Genomic DNA, 26,944 nt, shown 5'->3' with positions numbered 1-26,944 from the left:
CGTACATGTAAGCATACTGTGTCAGCATATTCCCTCAACTGGGGAACTGTGAGCCATTAGGGACTGGGCAAAATGTCATCTGTTCCCAGATCTTCAGCTGATAAAAAACACAGGTGTGTGTGGCGATGTATCCTTAATGCACAGAATTGAAATATCACGCAAGAGGTATGAATAATAAACAATACATTACATTACAATGTGAACAGTTTTGATTAGTCATGCAGTTACGTAAACATAAACTCTGAATTTGTGAACATGGAAACCATTGGCATGACACAGAATGCATGTAACCATAAACCACTTCTATGGCTCACTGCTGCGCTCACAAGGCACACAAGTTCTGATGGCCACGATTGTGCCGTAGCGGGGGGAAAAAAGTGGACTAAAAGTTATGCCTAAAATTGGATACAGGAAGCATGCTTAACCTCTGCAATATCTGACATGTTCCTCTTTCCCACAATCCATATAATCTTTGTTTACACCCCCCGCTGGACCCGCATGCGGAACTGTAGTAGCCTACAGCTGCCTGTTTATTGCACTCCCGCTGATATATTTTATTAATCAAAACATACGACTAAATGGATGTTCATTTTAAACATCTTATACGGGTCTTCGGTAGGGAGCTATGAAAAGCCTATGGACCACTGTGTTCTTTGTTTATTTGTTGTCTAAGGGTAAGCATCTGTATACAGATACTAGCCTTTTCTTCCACAAAAATACTATCTAACCATGTCATTGGGTGTTACAGGCCTATAGTATAGTTTAATTTCAAGTTCTTGCTCTGAAATGCTTGCTCGTGCTTAGCTGTTAAACCATCCTCTGTGATGTTTGGAGGACAAACTAATAAATCATCTAATCATCAATACAAATAAATAAAGAGGAGATTCCGACCCGCCCTCAGATGGGTCTGCCTGGTGTCGGCATCGGGTCTTTATTAAACCACTGGGGTTACGTGGTGGAAAGCACATAAGCCCACTCTGACTTCCTGTAAGCCTACAATATCTTCCAAAGCACTGCATTCCACCACGCTTTTATCCAAAGTGATCTACAAAACCCTCGACATAGGCCCACATGCAAATGAGCTAGATTTATGAGTTCTGCAGGGCACATAAAAAGGCAGGGAAGCTGACAGCTGTCCCCGCAAAAAGGGGTCAGTTGTCCCAGGCCCAGGGAGAGGGGGGCCCCAGAAATGGGTTCTCATTACATTTGTATGTATTTGGTGGGGGCCCCCCACTGAAATGACTTTATCCTGAGTCCGGCTTTCCTCAAGGATGTCTTTGCCAACCAGTTTTCAGACACTATTTCTGTGTGACAGAGTGGTGTACCCACTGGGTATGAGTATAAACCGCATCATTTTTTGTTTTGTTTTTTGTTTCAACATTTCAACGTTCAGCATTTCAGTCGACTTGTTGGATCTTCCTCAGGCAATGAGAGGTATTCTTATGTGTACAGACCACTCTCAAACTATCTGCTACAAGTGTCTGGTAGCCTACCTGGATTGCCTTTGTGGATGTGCGCACCTGAACTTTCAAAAGCCTTATCTACTATTACAACCATAACCTGACCTCAGTCAGACACAGCGAGTCTTCAAGCCCTGCAGCCCCACAAACACTGTATCACACATATGGATCTTATTGAATTTATTGCAGGTTTATGATGCATACAGAACCAAAATCAAGAGTTTATTAAAGGAAATTGTGGAGAGGCATGTGGGGAAAGGTAGCGAAAGATTCGGTGCCAAGAAACATACACTGTCCCGTGCTTCCAAATATTATTGGAGGTTACCTGAAACAAAGGCTCTCTGTAACTATCATGGCAAGTGTACAGTGCATCAAAGAGATGAACATTCACTGTAAAATTAGCAATCACCAGAGGAATTAAGACCTACATTCAACACACTTTTACATCAAGACAAAATACATAGCAACCTTCCCAAATTTCGTAAATGTGCTGTTACATAACAAAGCTGTGCATCAATATGATATGAACAATGTAACATGTAATCCAAAATGTAACAGACAGTACATGCATGCTCTCTGAAGAAGTGCAGTAGACTACTGTATCTACTTGTCTTTTTTAAGCTTTATTTAACATTCAATGTTGTGCTCTCATTCCATATGGCTATTCTTTTTTTTAAAGATATTTTTATGGGCTTTTTGGGCCTTTATTTCGGATAGGACAGTGAAGGTGCGACAGGAAGTGAGTGTGGAGAGAGATGGGGTAGGGTTGGGAAATGACTCTGTGCGGACTCGAACCGGGGTCCCCATGGGCATGCAAGCCCAAGTGTGGGGGGCTTAGCGCACTGTGCCACAGCACCCCCCCATATGGCTATTCTTACATGAACAACTGATACTTAATTTCAAAAAATATTCTGAAAGTACGACTCTTACATTATGAGTCTTACATTTCCAAATGCATTCCCTGATGTGACTCATCTGTTTTTGCATACAGGCCAAAACATTGTTTATAAACCTGGCATTGGAAAAGAGTGTCTTCTTTATGCAAATAGACAGATTAGTCCTATTAGGCCATGTAAGACTTGAGAAAGGTTGTATAGGCCGAAGTGTTGTTTGTTAATAAACCTGGCATTAGAAAAGAGTCTGTGGTTTCTTTCATGCAAGAGCGCATCCTATGACCTGCACCTGGACAAAGAAACCCTGATGTCTGTTTGTTGAGCTCTTCCAAAAATGACTCATCTCTATTTCATGTTAACCATAAATGGGAATAGTTGGTGGCATATGGACGTTGAATTTGCCATTGCTTTTCAGATGAATTTGGCTTTTCCGGGGAAAAACAGGACCTCTGTGTCCTCAATGGTGAATATGAGCATGACCATTGGCATGTGGCTTTTAAAAGACAAACCATGGCTTATTTGGAAACGTATCAACATTTAAAATATATCTCCTGATTCTCTTGAAAATCATTGAAGTTCTTGAGCCTCAACGAGGAGAACAGTAGACAGAAGAATACACAGTAAAATATGTATCAATAGATACAACACACCTTTGAACATGCATTCTTTGACAACAGTCCAATATGCTATCTGCAAAATTCCACACTTTTGTTCAGTCTTCCTGTCAGTTTTGTTTGTGTGCGTCTATTATCTTGTGTGGTTTTGGAATTGTAAATGAAGAATGTTCTACCCCATCTACTAAGGAAGGCATAACATTGATTGCCTGATCATTTGCCAATATCAAGCACTTCAGACAGGAATTCGTCCTCTCATTTTCAAATTAAAGTCTTATTCATCAAGTCATGCGGACCTGGTCCATTCAATAACCAGCAGTCTGGCCTCAAAAGCTAAGTTCTGAATTTTAAAAAACCCTGAAAATTAGTTCCAGCTTTTCATTTACTAAAGCAACATTATGTGTTTTTTGTGCTCAGTTACCCTACTGGTTGGAAGTGCAAGTGTCTCTTGTTCAAATTAGGCTATGAGATAGATGTCATACTTTGAGGAGACCAGGGACAGTTGCAACAGGGGATGGTAGTAACAATTCTCCTACCAGACACAAGCTAGAGTGATTGTATTTGTACTGTACAAAGATGGGGCACCCAGCTTAGCATGTGCAGTATGAGTAATCACTCTAGCTATCTGATTGGAGAGAAAAAAAAACCTAGATGTTGCAAGTTGCAACCATCCCCTGTTGCAACTGCCACCGGTTTAGCCTATACTCTTTGTATTTATAGACTGAGGGCAGGGCCGGATTAATGCACATGCTAGATATGGCTGCAGCCTGGGCCCCCTTGGGTGGCCAAAGGGGAAGGTGGGGCGGGTGGGGTAGGCTATGCAGAATTGTGACGAGATATATTGAAATACATAAGGCCTGTTCTTAATTCCTAGCTCAGAATTATGATGGTGGCTATGTCATTTTTTCCGCAAAATTTTCCTTCTGTAGGGGGCCTCCAGCGAGCTGTAGGCTAGGGGCCCCGGGCCATATTAATGTGGTTCTGACTGTGGGGGAGACAAATGAATTAAGAAAAGTGTTTTTCTCTCCTTGACATAGTGACCAGTTGAAATGATTATTGGCACTTCATTTTGAGGTGATGCTTAAATAAGATCATTCTAGGGAAATAATTTCTTCAACCACCAGACAGACAGTTGGTTCTAACTGTAGTAGGCTACTTGATCAGAATCGTGGTCGCCCTGTGTGATTCATTCCTTTAATTCAGTGACAAAGTCCAGAGGATCAGTGCTAAGAGTTATCTTGTTAACTCCTTCTTCGTTGGAGTTGTTGTCCCAGAGTTTGCTCTTTGACATCCCGATAACGCAGCATGCCAGCCTCGCTCCCGCATTCCCATGAAGGAGGCTCCCGGCGTCTCCCCCGAGGCCCATGTCATCGCTCTTTGCATGGATCACCACTGCTCTGCCGAGGATTGATAGTCCACCGAAAAGCGTCGCGTCGGAATCGAGCATCTTCACTATTTTCCCGTCTTCCGATGGCTGAAAGTTACCAAAGTCTCCAGGATGCTGTGGGTGGTTAACGCCGAGGGGGTTGTAATGACCGCCAGTGGAAGCACAGCCCTCGCTCAGGTCCCCAAACTGATGGATGTGAATCGCCCTCGTCTGCTCATCTGGAGCTGGGAAACCTTGCAGATTAATGGCCACGTTTAGCTTAGCCTGCGCATACTCATGTCTAAACAACACATGGCCGTAGATTTTTGGCATATCTGCGGGGAGTTTGGCATTTGGGCGCATTTTACATGTAGCGTAGAGAACTCCGCTGTTTTCTGTGAGCTCAGGAGGAGTTATGTAGTTGTGGCCGTTACTGAGGTACATCTGGCAACCACAAAGGGCCATAAGGAAGAAGCATCGATACGGACTCTTCATTCTGTCAAAATGATGCATAAAGAACAAGTTATTAGCTGACACCATTGTGCATTGTTTTGGCATCCAAAGTGACTCGTTATTGCCTTGACTCACTATTGTCTAGAAATGACAATGACATAAAATAAAAGTTGAAGAGAGATTGAGGTGAGGACGATGCTTTTTCTTATGATGGTGACATAAGTTCAACAATACATACGACCATTCAAGGTTTTCATGTGCAAACTTCAGCAGTCTGGGGAGAAAGACAGGAAGTCTATTCTTATGCTAGACTATCAAAACTGCCCATGAGGCATGCAGAATAAAGGGTTGGCAGTGTTTGTCAGTCTCAAAACAATGCAGAATACGTTTGCTCAACTCCATTGCCTAGCATATCTTGCGCATAGTCTGTTACCTAGCCTACTACTCGAAATCCACATCCAGCACTAGTAAGAATGTGACAATTCATCAAAAGTTACGCGACATGCATGACACAGGCCTACCTTAATATCTTTGAGAAGTGTGCCTTTTAGCAGTTGGTATCTCAACGACGCGTAAAAGCGCAGAGTCCCCTCCAAAAAACAACAGTTGCCACTCCCACTCAATTATGATTTTGTAACAGTTGGAACTTGCACAGCTCCTGAAAGTAGCCACGTCGTAAAACAATGGTATCCCTCTGCAACCTTATCTCCTTCACCACTCTTAAACCAGACGCTGGGAGAGGTGAAGCCGAGGCAACAGACAAGCGATTTATCTCTAACGCTAGAGCAACAAGAAGGGGTTGTTTTAAGCACTCAAAAATACTCCTAACTAGCAAAACAAGACGCATTTATATAGGGCTAATCGGTTTATGTCTAAGCTGTCTGTTTGTCTACTGGGCCCGTTGTATTGTTTTTGCAAGTCATGTGGGCATGGATAAACTTACCCTTGGCTTGGCATTTGAACAATAAACAGCCTACTCTCAATTCCACACTGTTAGTCCTGCCTATAAAACAGTCTGATTCCACAGATTTGGACACACACACACACACACACACACACACACACACACACACACACACACACACACACACACACACACACACACACACACACACAGAGAGAGAGAGAGAGAGAGAGATAGAGAGAGAGAGAGAGAGAGAGAGAGAGAGAGAGAGAGAGAGAGAGAGAGAGAGAGAGAGAGAGAGAGAGAGAGAGAGAGATTTCATGAGAGTTCACCATAAGCCCCACAAATAAAATGAAATGTCTGATTTTTTTTCAGGACTTTTATAGCTTGATCAGTAGTGTGTGGGGATGGTGAATGGTGCCATGCTCAGAGCTACGCAGTAACCAGGCAGGGGGGAAGGACACTGTGCCACTTGCACAGGTAAGGCATAAATGCAATTTTGGGCGTTGCAGTGTACACTTGTGTGCTGTGGAGTGCTGTGTCACAATGACAACAGGAGTTGGAGTTTCCCAGGTGGGCTTTCACCTTTTCACTTCACAGCTGGTAATTCACTCTCTCCACCCACCTGTGTGGGGGTTTGGGAATTGAACCTGTGACCTTTTTGCTGCAGGGCTTACTCCTTGGGATACACCATCACTCCAAGACCCCATTCATCATGTTCCATCAACAGCGATGGGCAACCTGGGTTTCAGTAGTTACAATTCAGTGCCACATAGTATTCCAAATAACCAGGTTTTACCTGTGGAATTCAACGAGGTGATCATTCAACCAGGCAATAACCCGGTAGAATTGAATGGGTAAAACCACTTCATTTGCAGCAGGGGTGGGGAACCTATATGTCTCGAGTGCCGTTTTATCTGTTTCCCGAAGTAATTTTAATGTTATGCAACTTTACATGAAATATGGTATATTTCGTAAAGGAATATTAGAAATTACATTTACAATGAAGCTATATTCAGGGGACTTAGAGAAGTAGGGGACAATTTTAAAGGTAGCAGCCTTCAATATAGGCCTAAAGTGCTGGGGGAAATCCTGGTTTGTGTTCATAGTGCGGCCCTTGGAGGACTTTTACGGCCATTGGAGGAATTTGAAGTGGCTCCTCGAATGAAAAAGGTTCCCCACCCCTGATTTGGAGTGGCTGGCACTGGATTGTAACTAATGAATCCAGGTTGCCCATACCTGCCCATCAATCATCTATTAATGACAAGGTAACGCCAGACCATAATAGGAGAACAGTGCAAGCTGGCAACATTATATTTGAGGGAGAATTATCTCTCCCAGACAGGCTCCGGGTGGTATTTTTACAGTGAATATTGCGTCTCTCCTGTTGCCCTTATCAGAAGGCCTTATATCTCAAAGACTAAAGGAGATGAGCATGAGAGATTCTTGGCATCTTCATAACAAGTTAACCTATTGAAAACAGGTATGATGGGCTAAAAGACACACTGATATGTAAATCATTTATAAAGATAATTATAAAGATAAATATTGAATCATCATTCTTTGTATTAACACCTCTAAGTGTGAATTTGATGACCTGTGGTTGCTTACATAAAATATTCTCCTATGTCTTGCAATTTTGCAAATGCAATATTGCCTGCTGATATATCATCCTTATCCACACATGTGGCAGTTATATTGTTACCTGTCGTGCTTTTTGTTTCAGACAAATGAATGTTTGGTTTTTGGCCCACCTTGACAGTCTGACTTTATCCAGTTGCAGACATTCCTTGCCAAATTATTTAAACAGTGTCAACAGCCTAAAATTTAAAGCTGATGTTTAAAAATGCTTCTGGACAGGACTCCTTTCACAAATGCCTAGAGTAAAACCTAGATGCCTATCTCGGCTAAAAGCAATGGAATGTGTTGCATACCAAAGCACATTTAGGGGTCGACGTGAGATGTTAGATTGCGACTTTGGCTTATAGCCTACCAATGCGACATGTATGCACAACGTTTATGTGCTAGAATTTTGGGGAAAAATAGTTCTGATACATTTGAAAAAAAGAAAAAAATCAATGAACATCAAAATCCGGGTGCTTACGTAGAGAACGTCATTGAGACCCTAGGCTGTTGGATAGGCTGTGTGCAGGGCGCGCTAGTGTGTGGCCAGAATGAAAGCGATGTACATCACGCGCGCGCCTGAGTGTCTAGCTGCTGAGACTGAGGCAAGTTTCAACATGGAGATGATAATTAGATGCCTAACTCCGACTCAATTAGAAAAAGTGATACTGGTGGCTTTGTAAGTCACCCAGTTATCCGTAACTCTTATTCCAAGGTGGGCTGAATGTCGTGCGTACTGGGACCACTGTGGACAGCCGGTTAGTTTTATCAGACGTCCTGGAAAGCGGATGGCTATGGCGCTTTGGCCAAAATGACAAATGATAGCGAGGATAAAACGCAACAATGGCTAGACAAACTAAACCAGACCAACGCAACATCACCAAACGGCACAGATCATGCTCCCGTAGAACTTTGGAGAGCTCTGCCGCTTGCTCTGGTACTCGGCACTTTCATCATTCTCGCCATCGTTGGAAACATCCTGGTTATCCTGTCGGTGATTTGTAACAGGCACTTGAGAATTCCCACGAACTATTTCATCATAAATCTGGCAATTGCTGACCTGTTACTCGGGACATTTGTGTTGCCCGTCTCTGCTTCGTTGGAAATCCTTGAGGACTACTGGGTGTTTGGGAGGATATTTTGTGACATTTGGGCTGCGCTCGATGTCCTGTGTTGCACCGCATCTATCATGAGTTTGTGTGTGATATCCATTGACCGTTATATTGGTGTCAGCTACCCCCTACAATACCCTAGCATTGTGACAGAACGCAGGGCACTTCTTGCCATGCTTGGCGTGTGGATACTGTCGCTGGTGATATCGATAGGTCCTCTCCTCGGATGGAAGCAAGCGCCACCGCCAATCCTAACTGAATGTCTTATCACAGAAGAACCGTTTTACGCTCTTTTTTCGTCCTTGGGGTCTTTTTATATTCCACTAATAGTCATAATAGTTATGTACTTCAGAGTTTATATAGTCGTCAAAAGAACCACCAAAAATCTCGAGGCTGGAGTCATGCGCGAGAAGATGAATTCAAATGAACTGACGCTTAGAATTCACAGAGGTTCTCAGATGCACGAGGGCAGCGTCACAAGCAGAGGTCAAGGGCACGCAGGGAGAAATTCCCTCACTGTGAAAGTCCTCAAGTTTTCTCGGGAAAAGAAAGCTGCTAAGACGCTAGGTGTGGTGGTCGGAATGTTCACCCTATGCTGGTTTCCATTCTTCTTGTCTTTGAACATCGGTAGGTATGGATTTCTCCCATGTGTGTGACAGATGGTATTTGACAGTGTTTTGACTATAATGGCTGAAGGGTGTGTGTGGATCATACAGGCTAGGGTCCCTACTTTGTACAGGGGCACATATAGCTCTGCACAGACTTTTATCTAAAGCTAATGGTTTTCATATGAAAGTACAGTACACCTGGTTGGCAAGCATACTCCAATTCATGAAACCAAACTAATAGTGAAAGATAATAACAGAATGTGAAACGTACTTGTTTGTGTTTGTGTTGGGCCTTGTGAACTACATTACTGTATACTGAGTACCTAGCCCACTCTGTTCAAGGGACCAGTGTGAATACACTTTAATCAAAAGCAAATCTTTTTCACATGGAAATGCAGATGTGCTTGGCAAGTAGTCAATTCATAGAAATCAAACTTTAAAAAAATATGAAGAGAGGAACAAATTGTTATTTGGAAACAACATTTAGTTTGCAATGGGCATGTAGAGGGAGGGGGCAAGCAAAGTTCTGCAAGGGCAGTTGATGGGACGAACAAAGGAGAGAGAGGGAGAGAGAGAGAGAGAGAGAGAGAGAGAGAGAGAGAGAGAGAGAGAGCGCGCGAAGGGGGGATGGAGGAAGAGAGCCTAGAGGAGTTTTTAATCAGAGTGAAAGAAACAGAATGAGATACATCTACAGATAGACAATATAGAGATAGACAGACAGATAGATGTGTAAAAAACAACAATGCTGCAAAAGACTGAAAGCAATACAACTAAAGTATTTTCATATAGGCCTATAATGAACATAGCAAACAATTCCTAGTTATGTAATTTTTATTATGTCATTGTTTTTTAAACCTATAGCCTCTTAGTGCAGATGGGTCCGTCGACGGGCATATTCACTCTTTGCTAAAACACTGAACTACATCATAACAACATTGATATTACATTACACAGAGACTTAGTTGTTACAATTTTGTTGACAATAAAGTTATAACAGAGGCTCTGCGGCAAGGGCCAGCTTCAACATCCTCCATGGGGCCCTACAATATGCTGCGCATACACATTTCTTATGCAAGAGCAAATTATTTTCATATGAAAATACAGTGCATACATGCTTGCCAAGTAGAAAGCAGTTCATAAAATCAAAACAGTGAACTATGAGAACAGCATGTGTAAGTGCAGTAGGTGTGTGCGATGTACAATTTTAAGCATGCATCATGAAGAGGGGAGGAGGCAAGGACTGCAAGGACAGTATGAGAGGACGACACACAGGGAGAGGGAGGGGGTGGTTAATCAGACAGAGAGAGACAGAATCGACAGAGAGACAGATACATACATACAGTATAGATGGGATGCACGACCATGTAGAAAAAGACTGAATGATTAAACATTTCATTTTTAACTAGTATCTTCATCATGAACATACCATAGTCCCCTTACTACCAAAATGTTACCAAACCTTTCACTTGTAAATTTCTCATGGGCCACTAGCCTAAACACTAGCATTATATTCCCTACCATGGAGAGTACTATATGAATATTTCTGCATAGCTATTGTTCATAAACAAAATACTTATATTTGATGGTGAAGTATTGACACCTGGGCTGTGTTACGTTTTAGTTGTGAAGGCCTTCAAAAAAGATAACCCATACCTGAGCCTGTGTAATTACACGTAAATGTATTTTTGCTATAGACTTTGCCCCCTAGAGAGCTGACCCAAGAGCTTACCCAGCCCCAATATGGGGTACCCCCCGTATATGACTGCCGGTACTATGCTAGATCCAGAAAAATCTGGGCTTTACACAGACGTGAACTGGAGTTGCAGCTGCGAGAGGCAGCACTGCAATCCCGCCTGACCGCTCTGACACCACATCTTCCACCATGGCCACCCGTATAACCCCCAGAATCCCCCTGCAGGGAGCGGGAAGAGGGGGTAAGAAAAGCAGACATGTTTTCACAGTGGGTGCCTTGCTTGCGGGTGTGGTTTTTTTCCCCTTTGCTATGCTTTTCAGAGGAAATTAAACGTTAATTTTTTTCTTCCTCTTGACAGACCACTTGTGTGCCGCGCAGTAGTGGTTGCGGCGGTGTCGTGTCGAGATCAGCTACCCGTCGTCACGCTGACCTCCTCTGCTAGGGGGGTTAGGGTTTGGAGTGAGAGGGGAAGGGTTCGGGGCTACACTATATCATCCTTATATTGGGTTCGTAGCTCATCTCGACGAAGCAGCCCATCTGGACAGAACCGGCGGCACACAGGGTGCTGCTACTTGCTGTTGTGGGCTAAAGGCGGCCTGAGCCGGAGGTTATAACAACATAAATCTGTTTTATTACTTAATAGTTTGAGGAGTGCGGGCCTGCAGGCGTGCTGTGCGTTTGGTGTGGCTTGGCCTCCTCTCTCTTCTTCGCCTCCTCCTCCAGGCGACTTGGCCACAAGGTCACAGCTGCTCTGCCGGACTGCCGGCATTAAAAAGGAAGTCAAAATTGACTTCTTTTTTTGAAGATTTCATGTCAGGGGGAGGGCAGAATAGGACGGAAGTTTGGAATTAATGAATTATCACATTTTTTTTGGACCTTGCATTATTACAGTTAGCTGAAGCTTTCACTCAAACTGAGTCAAGGCAATGGTACACAGAGCAATTTATTAAGCAACGTTGCTGGGCGACATCATGATCAGCTCCAAATGTTTCTTATGGAATAGTGTAAATATTGTCTGCTGTTAATCTAAGCTCTGTTTATTTAATATTTATATGGAGTGCATTTATATAGTCCATTTAAATCTTAAATAAACAGAGCTTAGATCAACACAGATTTATTGGGATTAACAGTCCAAACCCCATCTTATAGTATCATTGCCCAGAAACATTGTTGAAAAAAGTTGCCATGCGTATCATCATCGTCTTTTATCTACAATTACAGTATTTGGAGTAATGTGAGGATAGGTGCTTTGCTTTAAGGGCACTTCAGCCATGGGTAAGGAGATGTAGGGGGCACTCTTTGTACTGTATACAGATGGGATTTGAACCTGCAACCTTCCGGGGTCAAACCCAAGTCCCTCCTCCCTCCTCCAGGCAACTGGCCATGAGGTCACAGCTGCTTCTGGTACTGGACTGCGCCGGATTAAAGGAAGTAAATGGGTCCAACTCAATGTAGTACCCTGCATCCTTTCCTTTTGCTTGAGGCCTTGTGATGCGCGGCAAGATGTCACTGACGATAGAGATTTTATTCAATATCTCGCAAGAGAATAATTCGAAGGTCCTTTTCTCGTTTTGCAATAGGGATGATGAATGGGGAAAAGCCCTCTCAAATGTTGCTCTGCCAAAGCTGACAGCGGGGAAACTATTGTTTTCAGTGAAGCATGAGGCCACATCCAAAAGGAGAGGATGGGAGGTACTAGTTTGAAATGGACCCATGGTGTCCTGCACAGAGCAGTAGACAAAAACTTTCAATCAATTTGCCGAACAGTTTGTAACTTGTAACTGAGTCAGAAGGTTGCAGGTTCAAATCCCATATCCTACATGGCTGAAATGCCCTTGAGCAAGGCACCTAACCCTACAATATCCTAGCAGCGACTGCAACCAATGACCTGTACCTAAATAACTGTAAATTGCTCTGGATAACAGTATAATAGAAGGCCAGTTGCTTTTCTGGACTGAACAGTCCCTTAACGCATGCTGTTCCACCAGTGGAACACTGTAATAGTCAATGAAAAAACGTAGTACTACACCACTATGGCAGTGCACATGGCCTTTAGCAATACATTACAACTTGGTCATTGCCATTTTGGTAACAGCTTATTTATAACAGGGGCCGTGTCTTACTGGGTCAAAGGAAATTAATGTCTCCTGCACAGAGTGAGGACCGGATAGGACAGAAGTTATGATGTAATGAGTTGCTACACTTTTTACATTATTAGTCATTAATCTACAGGCCTTGTTTATGGAGCCATGTAGGGATATGCATTGATTTAAGGACAATTCAGTTATGGATGAGGGTGTACAGTAGGATATACTCAAGTAAGAGATCTCAAGTATGAGTCCATGCGAGTATAATGGTGCTGTGCTGCACTGCACTAGATTAGGGAGTGAGGCCTTCTACATAGGGCAGGACAGACGCTCCTTTGCTTTGGAATACGAATGATTCCAAAACATGTAATTTTAACAAACTGAAGGAGAGTAATTGATTCATGCTTTCATTCAGTGGGTCCGGACCTGTGTAATTAGTCACCCATTTCATGTGAAAGGGGTGAACTCTGTTGAAGTCTGATTCGACTGGATCAGATTTGACCAAATCGGCCCTCTCTCCCCTTTCTCCCATCCCTTTATACGCTATAAAGTCAGGATAGAAAGCAAGCTGTGATTAGGGGTGTAAATCACAGCTTCCATGACGATACGATTCGATACCGATTTCTTAAGGCAGCGATTTGATTATTCAATGCTTAAGAATGCCCCACGATATGATACGGTACGATTCAATTCAATTCGACTTCCAGTTCTATTATGTTGTGCAATTAACAACAAGGGCCTTGGGTAGGGGCCAGCGATGAGATTATTTTCGATACTTAAGAATACCCCACGATTCGATTCGATTCGATTCAATCATCGGCCATAGGATCGATACATATCGATTATGATTTACTCCCCTACCTGTGACTGTCCAATGAGATCAAGCCCAGACCTCACAAATGATGATTGAACAGAAGCGTATGGAGAGCAAAGGCCAGGTTAGGACAGGACAGAAGTTCTGAATTAACAAAGTGTGTCATCTGTTGCCATGGAATAGTAATGACCAGAGATGTGACCAAGTCACTAATTTGCAAGTCGCAAGTAAGTCTCAAATCCTTCCAATCAAGTCACAAGTCAACTCTGCATTCACACCAACGGCGCGGACATCCACAGTACGTCCTCAGAACGTGTCCGTTATCAGTCCAAAACTGTTAGAATACATGACAACAAATCATGCCTTGCACACAGGAGCGCTGTGTAAGCGCGGCGAATGTCCGTCCTGCCAGGATATGTCCGTGTTGCTCCTTGAAAATAGAACTCGAGTCTATTTTCCTGCGCGGATGTCCGCGTTCAATGTGCGGGCTACATTGAAAATGAATGGCTGCTGCCCGCAGATAGAACGTGGACGTTGACTGTGCAGTGTGCAAGGCAGCCCGCAAACCTCTCAGACTCACTCTACTCACGAAGAGGTTAAGGAAACGTGCCGTCCCTGTGTGCATGTACCGTAAGACACATTCGACCAAGTCAAGTCCAAGTCCAAGTCGTGCCAAAGCCAAGTCAAGTCTAAGTCCAAGTCTTATTTTTTCCAAGTCCTTAAGTCACCTTGTATTCTATGTGCAATATTGACAATTACTTTTGGTTATAAAATTAATTACCTCTCCACACTGCTTTGCATGTCCCCCTTCGCCAGTCATGAGATCAGAATTAATGATAATTGTGACAAACTGAGCAGTCCTCTGGCATCAGTTTGGACAGCCCGTATGACAAGTCAGGAGTGGTTCGTGATTGCAAATCCTTGGCTCAGGGCACTTCGCTGTGGGGATCCCAGACTATTATGTAAAAAGCAAGACAGATGTGCATGTGTGCGAAGGCCGTCCCTGTGCAGGTGATACAGGTATATAGTGTGCAGGTGTGCACAAGTTGATCAAGTGACAAGAGGAGCATTTTTACAGCTCAGCAGTGTTTGCATTGCCGCAAACCTCCAGTGTAGCTGTGCTCAAATGGTTAAAGGAGCTGCATGTAGCCTTGTGGCCAATACTGACCATTTTTCCATTCTCATGAGAATCGTTATCCAAAAATGTTGCTAGCAACTAGACTTCTCTTTGGAGCTTGAAAGAGGTTTCGTTCTTTATACAAGGAGTTTTATAGGGAGCCAGGGAGCGAGCGAGGACGTATCTCTGGAGATTCCTAGTTTCACTTCATAAAAAGAAGCTCAATGTATTTTAAAAGCAGGAAGAGGTCTTAGTTGCCCACAATTTAATTCCTTTGCAGCATGACTCGGATGAATAGGTGATTGTGTATGAAGACAGAGCTAGAGCACACTGCAGTTTGGTCTTTTAACTTTTGCTTGATGCAAACACACAGACTTGACTAACATTTCAGTGTTATTACATCCTGCACTCACACTGTCCTGTGGGATACACCTGGCTGCTGTTAGATGATGTATGTCTGTAAGTCCCAATTTAACTTATGAGCATTGTGTATTCAACTCAAATGAAGATCCCCGAACAATATACTGTAAACAGAGGGTTTAGGATGTTTACAGCCATGCAAACATCTTTCAATGCATATAGACATTGTGTTTACTGATGCGACGCTCTTCCCATCGACATTCCTCCATATCCTCTCTCGATAACAGGCCCTCAAATTAATACCTCGTATCTAACATTCCGGTTCTTTCCTCGTATCCAGTTGTTTTTGTTTAGACAATGGACTAAACGGACGCTTCGACCTCTGCTGTTTGTGTGCAACATTGCAGCTGGTCTCGTTTCAAAAAAGTAACGATGGGACTTACATAATTGAAACATCGTTGCAATTATAAACAGGACAAATTTCCCATCTGGGACCACACTTGTGTTTGATGTAAACATGTGTAGCAAGCAAGCAAGCGACTGGACACTTGACACCGGTCAATGCCAATAAATAACTTCTTGACTTTTAAAAATAAAAAATCTCAGCCATCAGCAGTTCGTAATCTGTCTCCGGCCGGCCTGAGTGACTTGTCGTCTGGACAATGGAGATACGGTACCTAGCGTTTGAAAGTGGTACGAAGGAAAAACAGGATACGGTGTTCCCTCCCTGGATTTCTATTGTTTTTTCTTTTTTTGTTTTTCAGTTGGCTCCTTGTCAGGAAGGAGGTGTAAAAGGTCTGTCAGGTTTTTCAAAAGTGGGCGCATGCATACGCTCCGGAACCCCCACTGTCGACTCTTCCATTTTGTTTTCTGTTTTGTGTCTGTCTCCTTTGATATGAAGCAGCAGTAGCCTCGGGTTACCTACTATTTATATTTTTCTTTCTTTGTCTCTCTTTGTGTGTAGAAGGGGCGGTGGGGTGGGGATGGTCAGGGTGGTGCTGGTGTGTGTGTGTGTGTGTGTGTTTTGGCACAGAGGAATCTTATTTTGAGTGGTGTGTGTGTGTGTGTGTGTGTGTGTGTGTGTGTGTGTGTGTGTGTGTGTGTGTGTGTGTGTGTGTGTGTGTGTGTGTGTGTGTGTGTGTGTGTACAGGCGGGCGCACATATGCTAATGTGTGTGTGTGCGTGCATGTGTCCTTGTGTCTGTGTCTGTGTGTAGATGCTGTGGTACATCTTATTTTTAAATACATCAGCCAAACAAACCCACCCGACGATTTGTTATGTGTAGTAGTTTCCCAGTCTGATGCTCGCCATAACGGACCACATAAACCGAGCAATCAGTCAGACATAATCTACTTCCCTGGCACGGTCTCTCTCAGGCTCGATGCCATGTCTGTGCGTCTGAGCAGGGGGGAGAGACAAATGTGGTCTCACTCAAATTTCTGGAATTTTCACATGCTATTTTCACCCCTCAAAACCCACAGTAGTCAATGAGATTATGTAACAACATCAATGCGAGTTATTATGGCACTTTAATATTGGAGAGGCCATGTAGCTGAGTCTGAAACCGACTATGGGAATATTGTTACTTAACATGTCATAACTTGGATGTGACATAAATTGCGTTTGAATTTGTCCATCTAAATCATAGTAGACTCTTAGGGCCCCGCTTGCAGGCCTGTTCACTCTTTGCTGAAAAGACTAAACTACAGTATGTCATAACATTGCTTTGACATTTCCGAGAGCCTTAAAACCCCTTACCGCAGAGCCTCTGTTAGGCTATAACCGTATTGTCACCAAAATGATAATGACCAAATCTTAATTGTTGACTCTCTTCATATTCCGACTAATATTGGTATGACGTAGGTCAGTGTTTTCAGCAAAGAGTGAATAGGCCCGTCGATGGGCCCATCTGCTGCAAGAGGCTACGATTTACTCTATGTCAACGTTTAACTTATACCTTCTAGGAAAATATCCTTATTTTCTGAAGCTTGAAAAGCAACTTCGAACTGACTTGACATGATCTGAATAAATGAGAAAATGTACAGGCGTGTGCCAGGAAAATACAGTTTATGTAACAGATGAGTCAGTTTGTCTTCATCATCATCTTGAAACAATTACGATGCCACCATAGTGTTAGCTGTGTGTCTCTTTTAAGAAAGTTGGCGAGACTGTGGAGAAGACTTCTGGAAAAGCGTTTCTTTTTTTAGGCACCAGTTTTTCTGCAGTAACTCATGTCATGCCACGTCGGTTGAATTTTTCTCTTTCCTGTACTCTTTTTTTTTATAATAGCCTTACTTGGACATAGCATCTCCTTCAGTGTGATGCTGTTTTGTGATGCGTCTCTGTGAACAAAAGCTGTTATACAATTGCGGTGAGACATTCTTCCGCATTATATCACTAAATATTTGGTCAACAAAGAAAGAAATAACCAAAACTAGCTGTAAGGAAAACCTCAGACCCATGTTGCCCTCTTTTTCATGTAAAAAAGCGTATCCACTGGACGTGCACTGTGGATGTGGATATTTAATGTAGGAGCATTGTACATACAATACGTATGTAGAGGGACTTCAGAGGGTACCTTCGGAGGGTAACACTGTTGCCCTTTAAAAGCGGGAGTCACTATCATACTCTTGCATTTTGAATGACCTATAGGCCAAGTCATATACTGTAGGCATGTAGGGACATCTTTCGTAGAAGCACTTTGGTGGTATCTTTGTCATTGTCACTGGTGCCCTTTAAAAGCTGGTGTCTTTCTCATACTGCTGTATTTAAATGGCCTAGTCAAATAGGCCTGGCCAAGTCATATAGGCTACTGTAGGTTCATGTCACTGATGAAATAGACTTTCTGTGGGCTGTCTGTGGTGTCTCCACTTATTTTATTTTTTATTTGACCTTTATTTAACCAGGAGGGTCCCATTGAGGTAAAAACCTCTTCTTCCAGGGAGTCCACTAGGGAACCGGGCAGCTTAACAGCTCAAAAAGGCACATTGGTGGGTATTTTTCTCATACCGCTGCATTTTATACGACCTATAGGCTAAGCCATATAGGATTATGTCACTGATGACATAGACTTGGGCTGCCCTTGGAGTTCCAATGGGACTTCTTAGCTTACAGTAACTCCTCATAGAGGCTCATAGAGGCACTGCGGTGGGCATTTTTCCCATACAGTATAGTACTGTTGTCCTTAAAAAGCTAGCAAGCTAGCATATTGCATTTTAAATGACCAATAGGCCAAGTCATATTGGTTCATGTCACTGCTGAAATGGGACTTGATGAAATGGGCCGCCTGCGGCACTTTGCGCTTGGGAATTGAACCGCTCAACAGCTCCCAGGAAATGACGTCCATGTCATCACCCGAGTGCCGCGGTGATATTGCCAAGTGCGAGTGCGTCTCCCTGAGGAACGCACATCAGTCCCCATTCTCAGACCTCTTGACACGCACATTCCACCACACATGGGTGAGATGGATACGATGACAGATGTGATGCTTCTCATCTTATTACACATCATCATGATTCCTGGAGGACATGATGGAGATATGTGCCTTCCATCTTACTATATACGTCATCCAAATTCCTTTTGGATGTCATGAAGATATTATATTGTCATCCCTAATTAGATATGACAGTTAAAGTAGCAGTTTTCATCGTCTTGCATATGTGATTTTAGATGCAAAGCAGAAGGTCTATGGTCTACGCCTCATCATAATTCCTTTGAATATAAAGAACTGGAATTATATTATATGGATATTAAATGGTCATTGAAGACACTACTACTAGATATCGCAGGTTTCATCTGCTTGTCCACTTGTAATATGTTAGCAATGCAGAATGTCCATAAGGTTGATGAACGGTTTATGGAAAGATTCTCATGTGTCCAGGTCATCTCAGGCAAAAGAGTTTAGTTAAGTAACCAGACTCCTGTTTGGAGCATGAAAGACATTTCATTCCTCAGAAGTTTCACTCCTCAGTCGTTGTCTTCAACAGTGGTCCTCAACCCTTTTTTCTTGAGACCATTATATGCCTGCCAACACTCCCCTTAGTTAAAAAATGAGATAATGCTAATGCCCCCCCTCCAGTCCACCCCCCTCCCAGCTGTCTCCTTCTCAACGCCCCGCAAGGGCTCCTTAATGCCCGCCTGTGGGGCTGTAGAGCCCCCAATTGAGAAACACTAGTCTAGAAGGAAGGTGTCTATGGAAAACACTGCACTGTACCATCACTGACTTTTTGTCATCTGTGATATATTGAAAAAGGAATTACATTGGTGTACAGTGCACAGGGGGCAGTGGACTGCTGATCCAGCAGGTTCTAATGGTTTGCACATACTGCCACCTACTGGGGAAACTGTGCAAAGGCACATCTGTGCAGATGCCCATTCAAAAATGAAAGAGGCTGGAAGCAAGTGAACTTCTTTTTGGACTTTGAAGACATTTGAATTGTTTAATTAAAAATGAAAAATGTCACTGGGCTTGCATGTCCATGGCGACCCAGGTTTGAGTCTGGCCAGGGTCATTTCCCAACACTACCCCTTCTCTACGTCCCCTCTCTCATGATCTTCGTTATCTCATGCTGTATAATAATAATAATAATAATAATAATAATAATAATAATGATAATAATAATGCCATTACGTATGTTTGTGACGGTTCTCATTTCCCCAGAGACCTCCACTGTCCATTTATTTTATCTATGTGTTGTCATGCAGTGTCATTCAACGACCACCTGCGTCCTCCAAAGCTGCTGTCCAAGTTCATCTTCTGGCTGGGCTACTTCAACAGCTGCATGAACCCCATCATCTACCCCTGCTACAGCCGCGCCTTCAAGATGGCCTTCCTCAGGTACTTAAAGATCACTTACAGTACACTATTACATTGCATTACATTACAACATTATTACTACCCTCCTCGCTATTACATTACATTACATTACATCATTATTACTACAGCCATGCCTTCAAGATACAGTGCCCTCCATAATTACTGGCACCCCTGGTTGAGATGTGTTTCTTAGCTTCCAATTATTTTATTTTTTTTCTAAATAATATGGGACCTTAATGGAAAAAAAGAGAAAAATCCAACCTTCAAAACAAGTGCATTTATTCAGTGGGGAAAAAATCCCACATAAAGAAATAATTATTTGACATCAAATAATGTGTGTCACAATTATTAGCACCCCTGGTGTTAATATTTTGTACAACCCCCTTTTGCCAACAAAACAGCACCTAATCTTCTCCTATAATGTTTCACAAGATGGGACAAGACAGAAAGAGGGATCTTCAGCCATTCCTCTTTGCAGAATCTCTCTAAATCATCCAGAGACCTGGGTCCTCTCCTCTGTACTCTCCTCTTCAGCTCACCCCACAGGTTCTCAATGGGGTTGAGGTCAGGGGACTGAGATGGCCATGGGAGGAGCTTGATTTTGTGTCTGGTGAACCATTTCTGTGTAGATTTGGCCATATGTTTAGGGTCATTGTCTTGCTGAAAGACCCAGTGACGACCCAGCTTCAGCTTTCGGGCAGAGGGCAACAGATTTTGATGTAAAATGTCCTGGTATTTCAAAGCATTCATGATGCCATGCACCCTAACAAGGTTCCCAGGGCCTTTGGAAGCGAAACAGCCCCACAGCATCACTGACCCACCCCCATACTTCACAGTGGGTATGAGGTGCTTTTCAGCATGCGCATCTTTCGTGGTACGCCAGACCCACTTAGAGTGTTTGTTGCCAAAAAGCTCAATCTTGGTCTCATCTGACCAAAGCACACGGTCCCAGTTGAAGCCCCAATACCGCTTGGCGAACTCCAGACGCTTGCGTTTATGATTGTGAGTGAGGAAAGGTTTTCTCCGTGCATGCCTCCCAAACAGCTTGTTGGCGTGTAGACAGCGCCTGATGGTTGATTTGGAGACTTTGTGACCCCAGGATGCTACCATTTGTTGTAATTCTGTAACAGTGAGCTTTGGAGATCTTTTGATTTCTCTTACCATCCTCCTCACTGTGCGTGGTGGCAAAATAAACTTGGGTCCTCGTCCAGGCTTGTTTACCACTGTTCCAGTTGTTTTGAACTTCTTAATTATTCCTCTCACAGTGGATATGGGCAGCTGCAGTTGAGTGGCAATCTTCTTGTAGCCTCTGCCTGACCTGTGAAGGTCGATGCACATCTGCCTCACTTGTATGCTGTGTTCCTTTGTCTTTCCCATGTTTAAGAGTGGATAAGAGAAATGGCCTCGGTGTCACGTCATATTTATACCCCAGGGAAACAGGAAGTGATGAATTACTAATTAAATGTTCCTACATACTCTGGTAAACTTTGTAAACTACTATAGAAATGACAGAAATGCTTCAATTATATTTATTTCCTGGGAATTGTTAAGGGTGCCAATAATTGTGGAACAGGTGATTTAATGAAAAATAATTATTTTTTAGTCAGGGATTTTTTTATTTTCTTACAATTCATTTGAGTTGAAGGCTACATTTTCCTACAATTTTCAGTGTGACAGTATTCTTCTGCAATAAACACTGAATTTATTTTAAGGCTTTTAACACATCTCAACCAGGGGTGCCAATAATTATGGAGGGCACTGTAGCTTTTTATCCAAAGCGACTGATAATCAAAGACATAATCATAGCTTACAACATTTGCAGATACAACATGCACTGGATATACAGTATACAGAACAATAAGTGCAGAAACATTTTTTTAAGTACATGAGCACAGGTGTAGACACACACCCACCCACACACCAAACACACAACATTCACGCATGGGTCACACACACCCATGCCTTGGAGTCTATCCCAGGTCTGGGTCAGCGCAGGTAGTGCAGTAAATAGGGACAAGAGAGATAAGAGAAGAGTCTTCACTTACTTCTTGAAGGTTGAGAGAGATGACCCTAGTCTTGTTGCCCCTGGAAGTTTGTTCCACTGTACTGAGGCACAATGACAGAGAAGGTTTTTTTATTACTATATCTCCTTTCCCTGCATGTTTTATTCGTACTGTAATTGTATGCACATGACAAATAAAACTCCCTGTATCCTCAGCATCCTGCGGTGCCAATGCCACGAGGGCGCTGCCCGCCGACCCGGCTGGCGAGGCCGCATCCAGTCCCACACCAGCACCGCCTCCTCCCGCTCCCATCCCCACCTCAGCCACACTTCCTCATCTGTGTCGCACCACCGAGGGTCGACAGGTAGCATGGGGCAAGGCGCCGGTGGTGGTAACAGCAAAAGGCTCCCGTCGCTAGGACATCTTCCTCATCTGCATCGTACTCAGAGCAACACAGGGCCGAGCGTGGGGGGAGCGGGGACAGGACTGGCGCCGTGCCCAGAGGACGGACCCTTCCACACCCTGGAGGTCAAAGAGCCTTAAGAGCAGGACCGTTGACAGCTTTGGCTGGGCCCGGGATAAAGTCATCTGAAAGGGCCTCGTCCCCCACCGCTTCAGTACATACTACGTCATGAGGACCTAATTCTGAGCACTCGTCTCTCCCTGGGCCTGGGACCCCTTTGCTCCCACCTGATTGAGAGTAAGGGGCCTCACTGTATGCATTGGCAATAGAGTGCCTAAGTCAGTCCCTTCTACTTCTGGACCGGGGGTCAGATTTTGCCAAAATGTTGAATGAGAGTGGTTGGAGACTGAGACTCCAGGTTAATCCTGGACTTGTGCTCTAGATTTCAGATATGAAAGCAGTATAGATTTGATTTGGAAGGCCACTCATTTTTGGCAAGCAGAATAATTTGCTCTAGGCTTTGTGAAAGACTAGGTAATAGATCATGTGTGCCTCACATATTTTACGTGAACCAATGCTGAAGTCAGGCAGTACAGATGGATCTGAGGGAACCCTGGCTTAAGTGGCTGAGCACTTCTCTTGTATAGTTCAAATAATTACAATTTTTTACATGTAAACAACTTATGCCTCTTTTCCAGTGCTGGTTTTCTGGTAGGCCTATAGCTCGGCACAGCACGACTCGGCTGCCAGTTTTTCCTTTTTGATTGGGCACGACACAGCTCAATCGAAGAGCAAAAAGTGGCGGCCGAGTCACGCTGTGTGTAGCTGTAGGCCTACCAGAAAACCGGCAGTGGAAAAGAGGCATTAGTTTTGGTTGGACAGGTGAAGCTGACAATCACACCCTTGGTTATCATTGATTTGGAGGTACAGCATGTGTGAAGGTGACGGGGAAGTGGATCGGAAGATAAGTTTGATCTGTCCATTAGATTGCAGTCAAAAATGTTGAATGGGCGGAGAGGTCCAGAAGGGGCGGTGACTATGGCACTCACTATGGTCAGATCACTAAAATGGCGTCAATGCTGTACTATTCATTAATAATGCAAGTATTTGCTCTCTCAAGGACCTTTGCTGCAGTGGGGACCCTCCATCTTTCTGCCTTGACGCTGGCCAAAACCTTTCAGTGTGTTGTGTTTTGGTTCAAGACTCAAGGCTCAAAACGTTTTATTGTCATTAATACAATTTCTTGTATACAATAAATATATACCAGGACTACCAGGAATATACAGTATAGAATATACCATCAGATAGACAAAACATGAAAGGTGTAGTGCATTGGCCTTGGCAATTGAAGATTCAGATGACCACACAACATCCGATGTGCTAAAGAAGTCAAATCTAGAATTTCTTTTTGTGTGTGTGTTCCATTTCAGTGGACTGTCTCAGTTACAGGTTGTCTTGTTTTGGGCGGTTGTGGAGCACCGCGACAAAACAGTTTTGGGAATTGTGTGTGTGTGTGTGTGTCTGTGGGGTTGTAAATCCAACCATTATTAATCTAAAAAAAAGGGAGTCATAGACTGAGTCACTGACAGTTTTGGCCGGACGTAGGACAAAGGCACTGACATGCAATGTATTGAGGACTCAAATCTGGCCCCCCTTTTTCTTGCCTGGAACAACTGCCCCATTTATCCTCTTCTGTCAACTTCCTTGGTCATTGGATATAAACTCTGTGTTCAGTTGTACCCTCCAGGGTTAAACGACTTCCACCTGCTACTGTTTGGGCTTGAATTTCATGTGTATCAATTTACCAATAGTGTTTTTCTTGTGTTTGGTACACCTACCATCGTCAACTCTCAGTAATTGTGTTTACCTCACTAACAGTCAGGTTTTTTTTTTCGTTTCCTTTCTTTCTTTCTTTAAAAAAAAGGGCTAATTAATTTCAAGCTGTGTTCTCCGCAGTGCACGCACACATTGTTTCTCTTCTAGTAGCCTACTCATTCCGTACCTTCAAAATCTGACTATTTATATAGAGTACAGACTGGTGGGAGATCCTGGTGAGTTTTATTTGAATTTTTATACAGTTTAGAAAAAAATAATATTTTAGAAAAAAATATGTCTAACAAAGAGAATATTTAGTTGTTAGGTTTACCTAATTTTATCTCCATTAAAAGTAGTTAGCTAAACCGATTGTAGTGAAAGTTCAGGTTCTGGATTGTTTTGTACCATCAGTGCTGGACACGTCTTGACACTTGTTACAGTCCTGGGGTCTCACGTACAATGTTTCCTTAAGCACAAAAAAGCTACGTAGGCCCATGTAACCTCTCATGGAAATGTTCACATGTACTAAGATTGATTTGAAAAAGTACATTTACATTGAATTTCAAATTAAATGGGATGTACCATGAGAATGTCTGTGTAATCTGGATTGATACATCTGGGTTTTTTTTGGTGCATCTGTATCTTTTCAGATTTTCACATATGCAGATTCAGTTGGAAATCCATGCAAGTATTAGTACATGAGGCCCCTGTTTTTATCCCTAACTGTTGTGTTGCGTAGCTCCATGGGAGTGCAAAACATCCAACATTTGCCATTTTACGCTCTTGTTCTCTTTCAGCACATAAATCTACGTACAGGTCCAACACTGCAGGGTGAAGATTTATCTGTATACATTTATATATTTTGAGTATAATAATATGCTAAAAAGAAAACAGGTAAAACACTGAGGCTGCTGTCTTTCACGCAAATAGTGAACCATTTACTTTTGGGCACAAAGTCTTGGTTGTTCACCGATAAGCTGGCCTCCACCTCACTCTCGACATCCTGCTGGTCCCCAGTACAGGAGCCCCCAGAGGCACATTTCAACTCTGTAGAATAGAGTTAACCTTGAATTCAGTGGCATTTTATGAAGGTCCTGGTGTTTTACGAATTCACATTCATACATGTTTAAATAATTTAACATGTGGCAGAGGGGTGCAAGGAAATGAGAGTTCACATTTTCACACTAAAAAGCAATAACTGATGTTATACATGTGGCCTTAACATCGTGTGAACAATAAAGCTATACAAAAAAAAAGAAGAAGTTTGACACCACCTTCGTACTTTAAAGGTAGAGTACAGGTATGTAGGATTGTGGCCAGGATTGGGTATTGCAACTATGCTGACCATTCCCAAATTTCCCTAATATTTACTGGTCTGACCACAGAACAGTACATTTTGCAGCTAAAGATGTTGATTACTTGAAATTCAAAATGGTGGACGCAGAGAAGATCCACCTTCTGCATGAAAAATAAAAAAATCCTCCCAGTCGTAATGATTAATACTTAGAAATTGATGGGGGAAAAATCCCATTGAAAAGATACCATTTGTGAACAGGCAGCTCAAGTTCTACAACTTCTAAAAAATTACATAGTCTACCTTCAAACGAGTTTACCAAAATGTGCCAGCGATGGAACATCTGAAATACATGTGTGTTACCCATTACAAAAAAGAAATGAATTTCCCAAAACACAACTCTAGTACTTTATTTCATTGTCAATTTTGGTCACGGGTATTTTTTTTGTTATACATGAGTATTTCTTTGAAGACAGAACATTTGTCACAGTGGTTCTTTGTGAGATAGGTGTGCATTGCTTAGAACATGTGCTGGTACAAAAAACCCAGATGAATTGTGGACAATGTTTCCATTAATCTTTTCACTGATCTTGTCAGTTATTTGGACTAATGTAATTCAGTCACATCAGTGATACCTGGCAGTTTGTGGGGAAATTGTAATCAACTAATAAACATTTCACAGACATATTGCGAGTGTATCTGTAGAATCTGATATAACTGTAAATGAACAAAAAATATATGGCATAGGCTGTGAACATTTCATTATTTTTTCCAATTAGTTGACCAGTCTGACAAAACAGCGGCTGAATAAAATTTAACAAACAAAAAAAGCTGGACTTCGGCCTGACAAATGAACACACTATACTCTTTACAACAAAAAAAATCAAAGCTTTGAACAACAGAACATCACAGTGTAACAGTAACAGAAAAAAGGTCTCCATATCTTTAATTTTTGGTGAATACTGAGGTAGCACTTTTGAATAACTGTCCCTTAAAAAGCTGTACAACTTAACATTTACAAATGTTTGCAAAGGAGTACAAAATACCAAGTTAACTCAGCAGACAGCACACAGCTGCAGCAGTCCCGGAAGTTTGTCCTTCCAAAGAGCAGAACAGACGAATCCACTGGATATACAGTAAGTGTCTGGCACGCAAACACACATAAAAACCCATCCAGTAGGGGCAAATTCCCACTCCACTGTGCAGTCACAGGTTGGTTCTTACTCATTCACAAACATTTGTAAATGTTTTGTAATTAGATCATTAATAATTGGTAATAATGCGTTAACAACACTTTTAGGGGACCATTATTCGAAAGTGTTACCAATACTGACAAAATAGAAACTTGAAGAGAGAAAAAAAAAACAAGGTCTATTTCCCTATCCAGCCATTCTCCCACGCCCTACTTGACAACACGGGTGACAGCAGCTAGATGCTTATTATTCCACAAGGTCATCTCACATTTGCATAAGGCATACTTTAAAAAAAACGTGGACCCTGAAAACTATA

The 26,944-nt window shown here is 42.7% G+C and overlaps 2 protein-coding genes across 3 annotated transcripts; one reads left to right on the top strand and one right to left on the bottom strand.

Moving 5' to 3' along the window:
- Positions 1 to 2,522: 2,522 nt before the first annotated feature.
- LOC134440411 (extracellular superoxide dismutase [Cu-Zn]-like) lies at positions 2,523 to 5,636 on the bottom strand. Its single transcript, XM_063190482.1, has 2 exons — positions 5,308 to 5,636; positions 2,523 to 4,829 (listed from the first exon to the last, which is right to left on the bottom strand). Exon 2 carries the CDS (start codon positions 4,826 to 4,828, stop codon positions 4,154 to 4,156), a length of 675 nt encoding a protein of 224 aa, XP_063046552.1. The 5' UTR covers position 4,829; positions 5,308 to 5,636; the 3' UTR covers positions 2,523 to 4,153.
- A 2,201-nt stretch (positions 5,637 to 7,837) lies between these two features.
- LOC134439764 (alpha-1A adrenergic receptor-like) lies at positions 7,838 to 23,967 on the top strand. 2 transcript variants are annotated; one of them, XR_010032843.1, is made up of 4 exons: positions 7,838 to 9,052; positions 19,809 to 19,941; positions 22,139 to 22,623; positions 23,447 to 23,967. XR_010032843.1 is itself a non-coding variant. In XM_063189672.1 (3 exons), the coding sequence occupies exons 1-3, from the start codon at positions 8,125 to 8,127 to the stop codon at positions 22,464 to 22,466; spliced, it is 1,389 nt and encodes a 462-aa protein (XP_063045742.1). In that variant the 5' UTR covers positions 7,838 to 8,124; the 3' UTR covers positions 22,467 to 23,967. The 2 variants fall into 2 exon arrangements, 1 of the variants encoding a protein (XP_063045742.1); XM_063189672.1 differs by having other exon boundaries at positions 22,139 to 23,967.
- Positions 23,968 to 26,944: the final 2,977 nt, after the last annotated feature.

Source organism: Engraulis encrasicolus, chromosome 23, assembly GCF_034702125.1.
Source record: "Engraulis encrasicolus isolate BLACKSEA-1 chromosome 23, IST_EnEncr_1.0, whole genome shotgun sequence".
NCBI classification, from domain to species: Eukaryota; Metazoa; Chordata; class Actinopteri; order Clupeiformes; family Engraulidae; genus Engraulis; species Engraulis encrasicolus.
The sequence above is the reverse complement of the archived record's forward strand: the minus strand, read 5'-3'. Positions and strand labels throughout refer to the sequence as shown.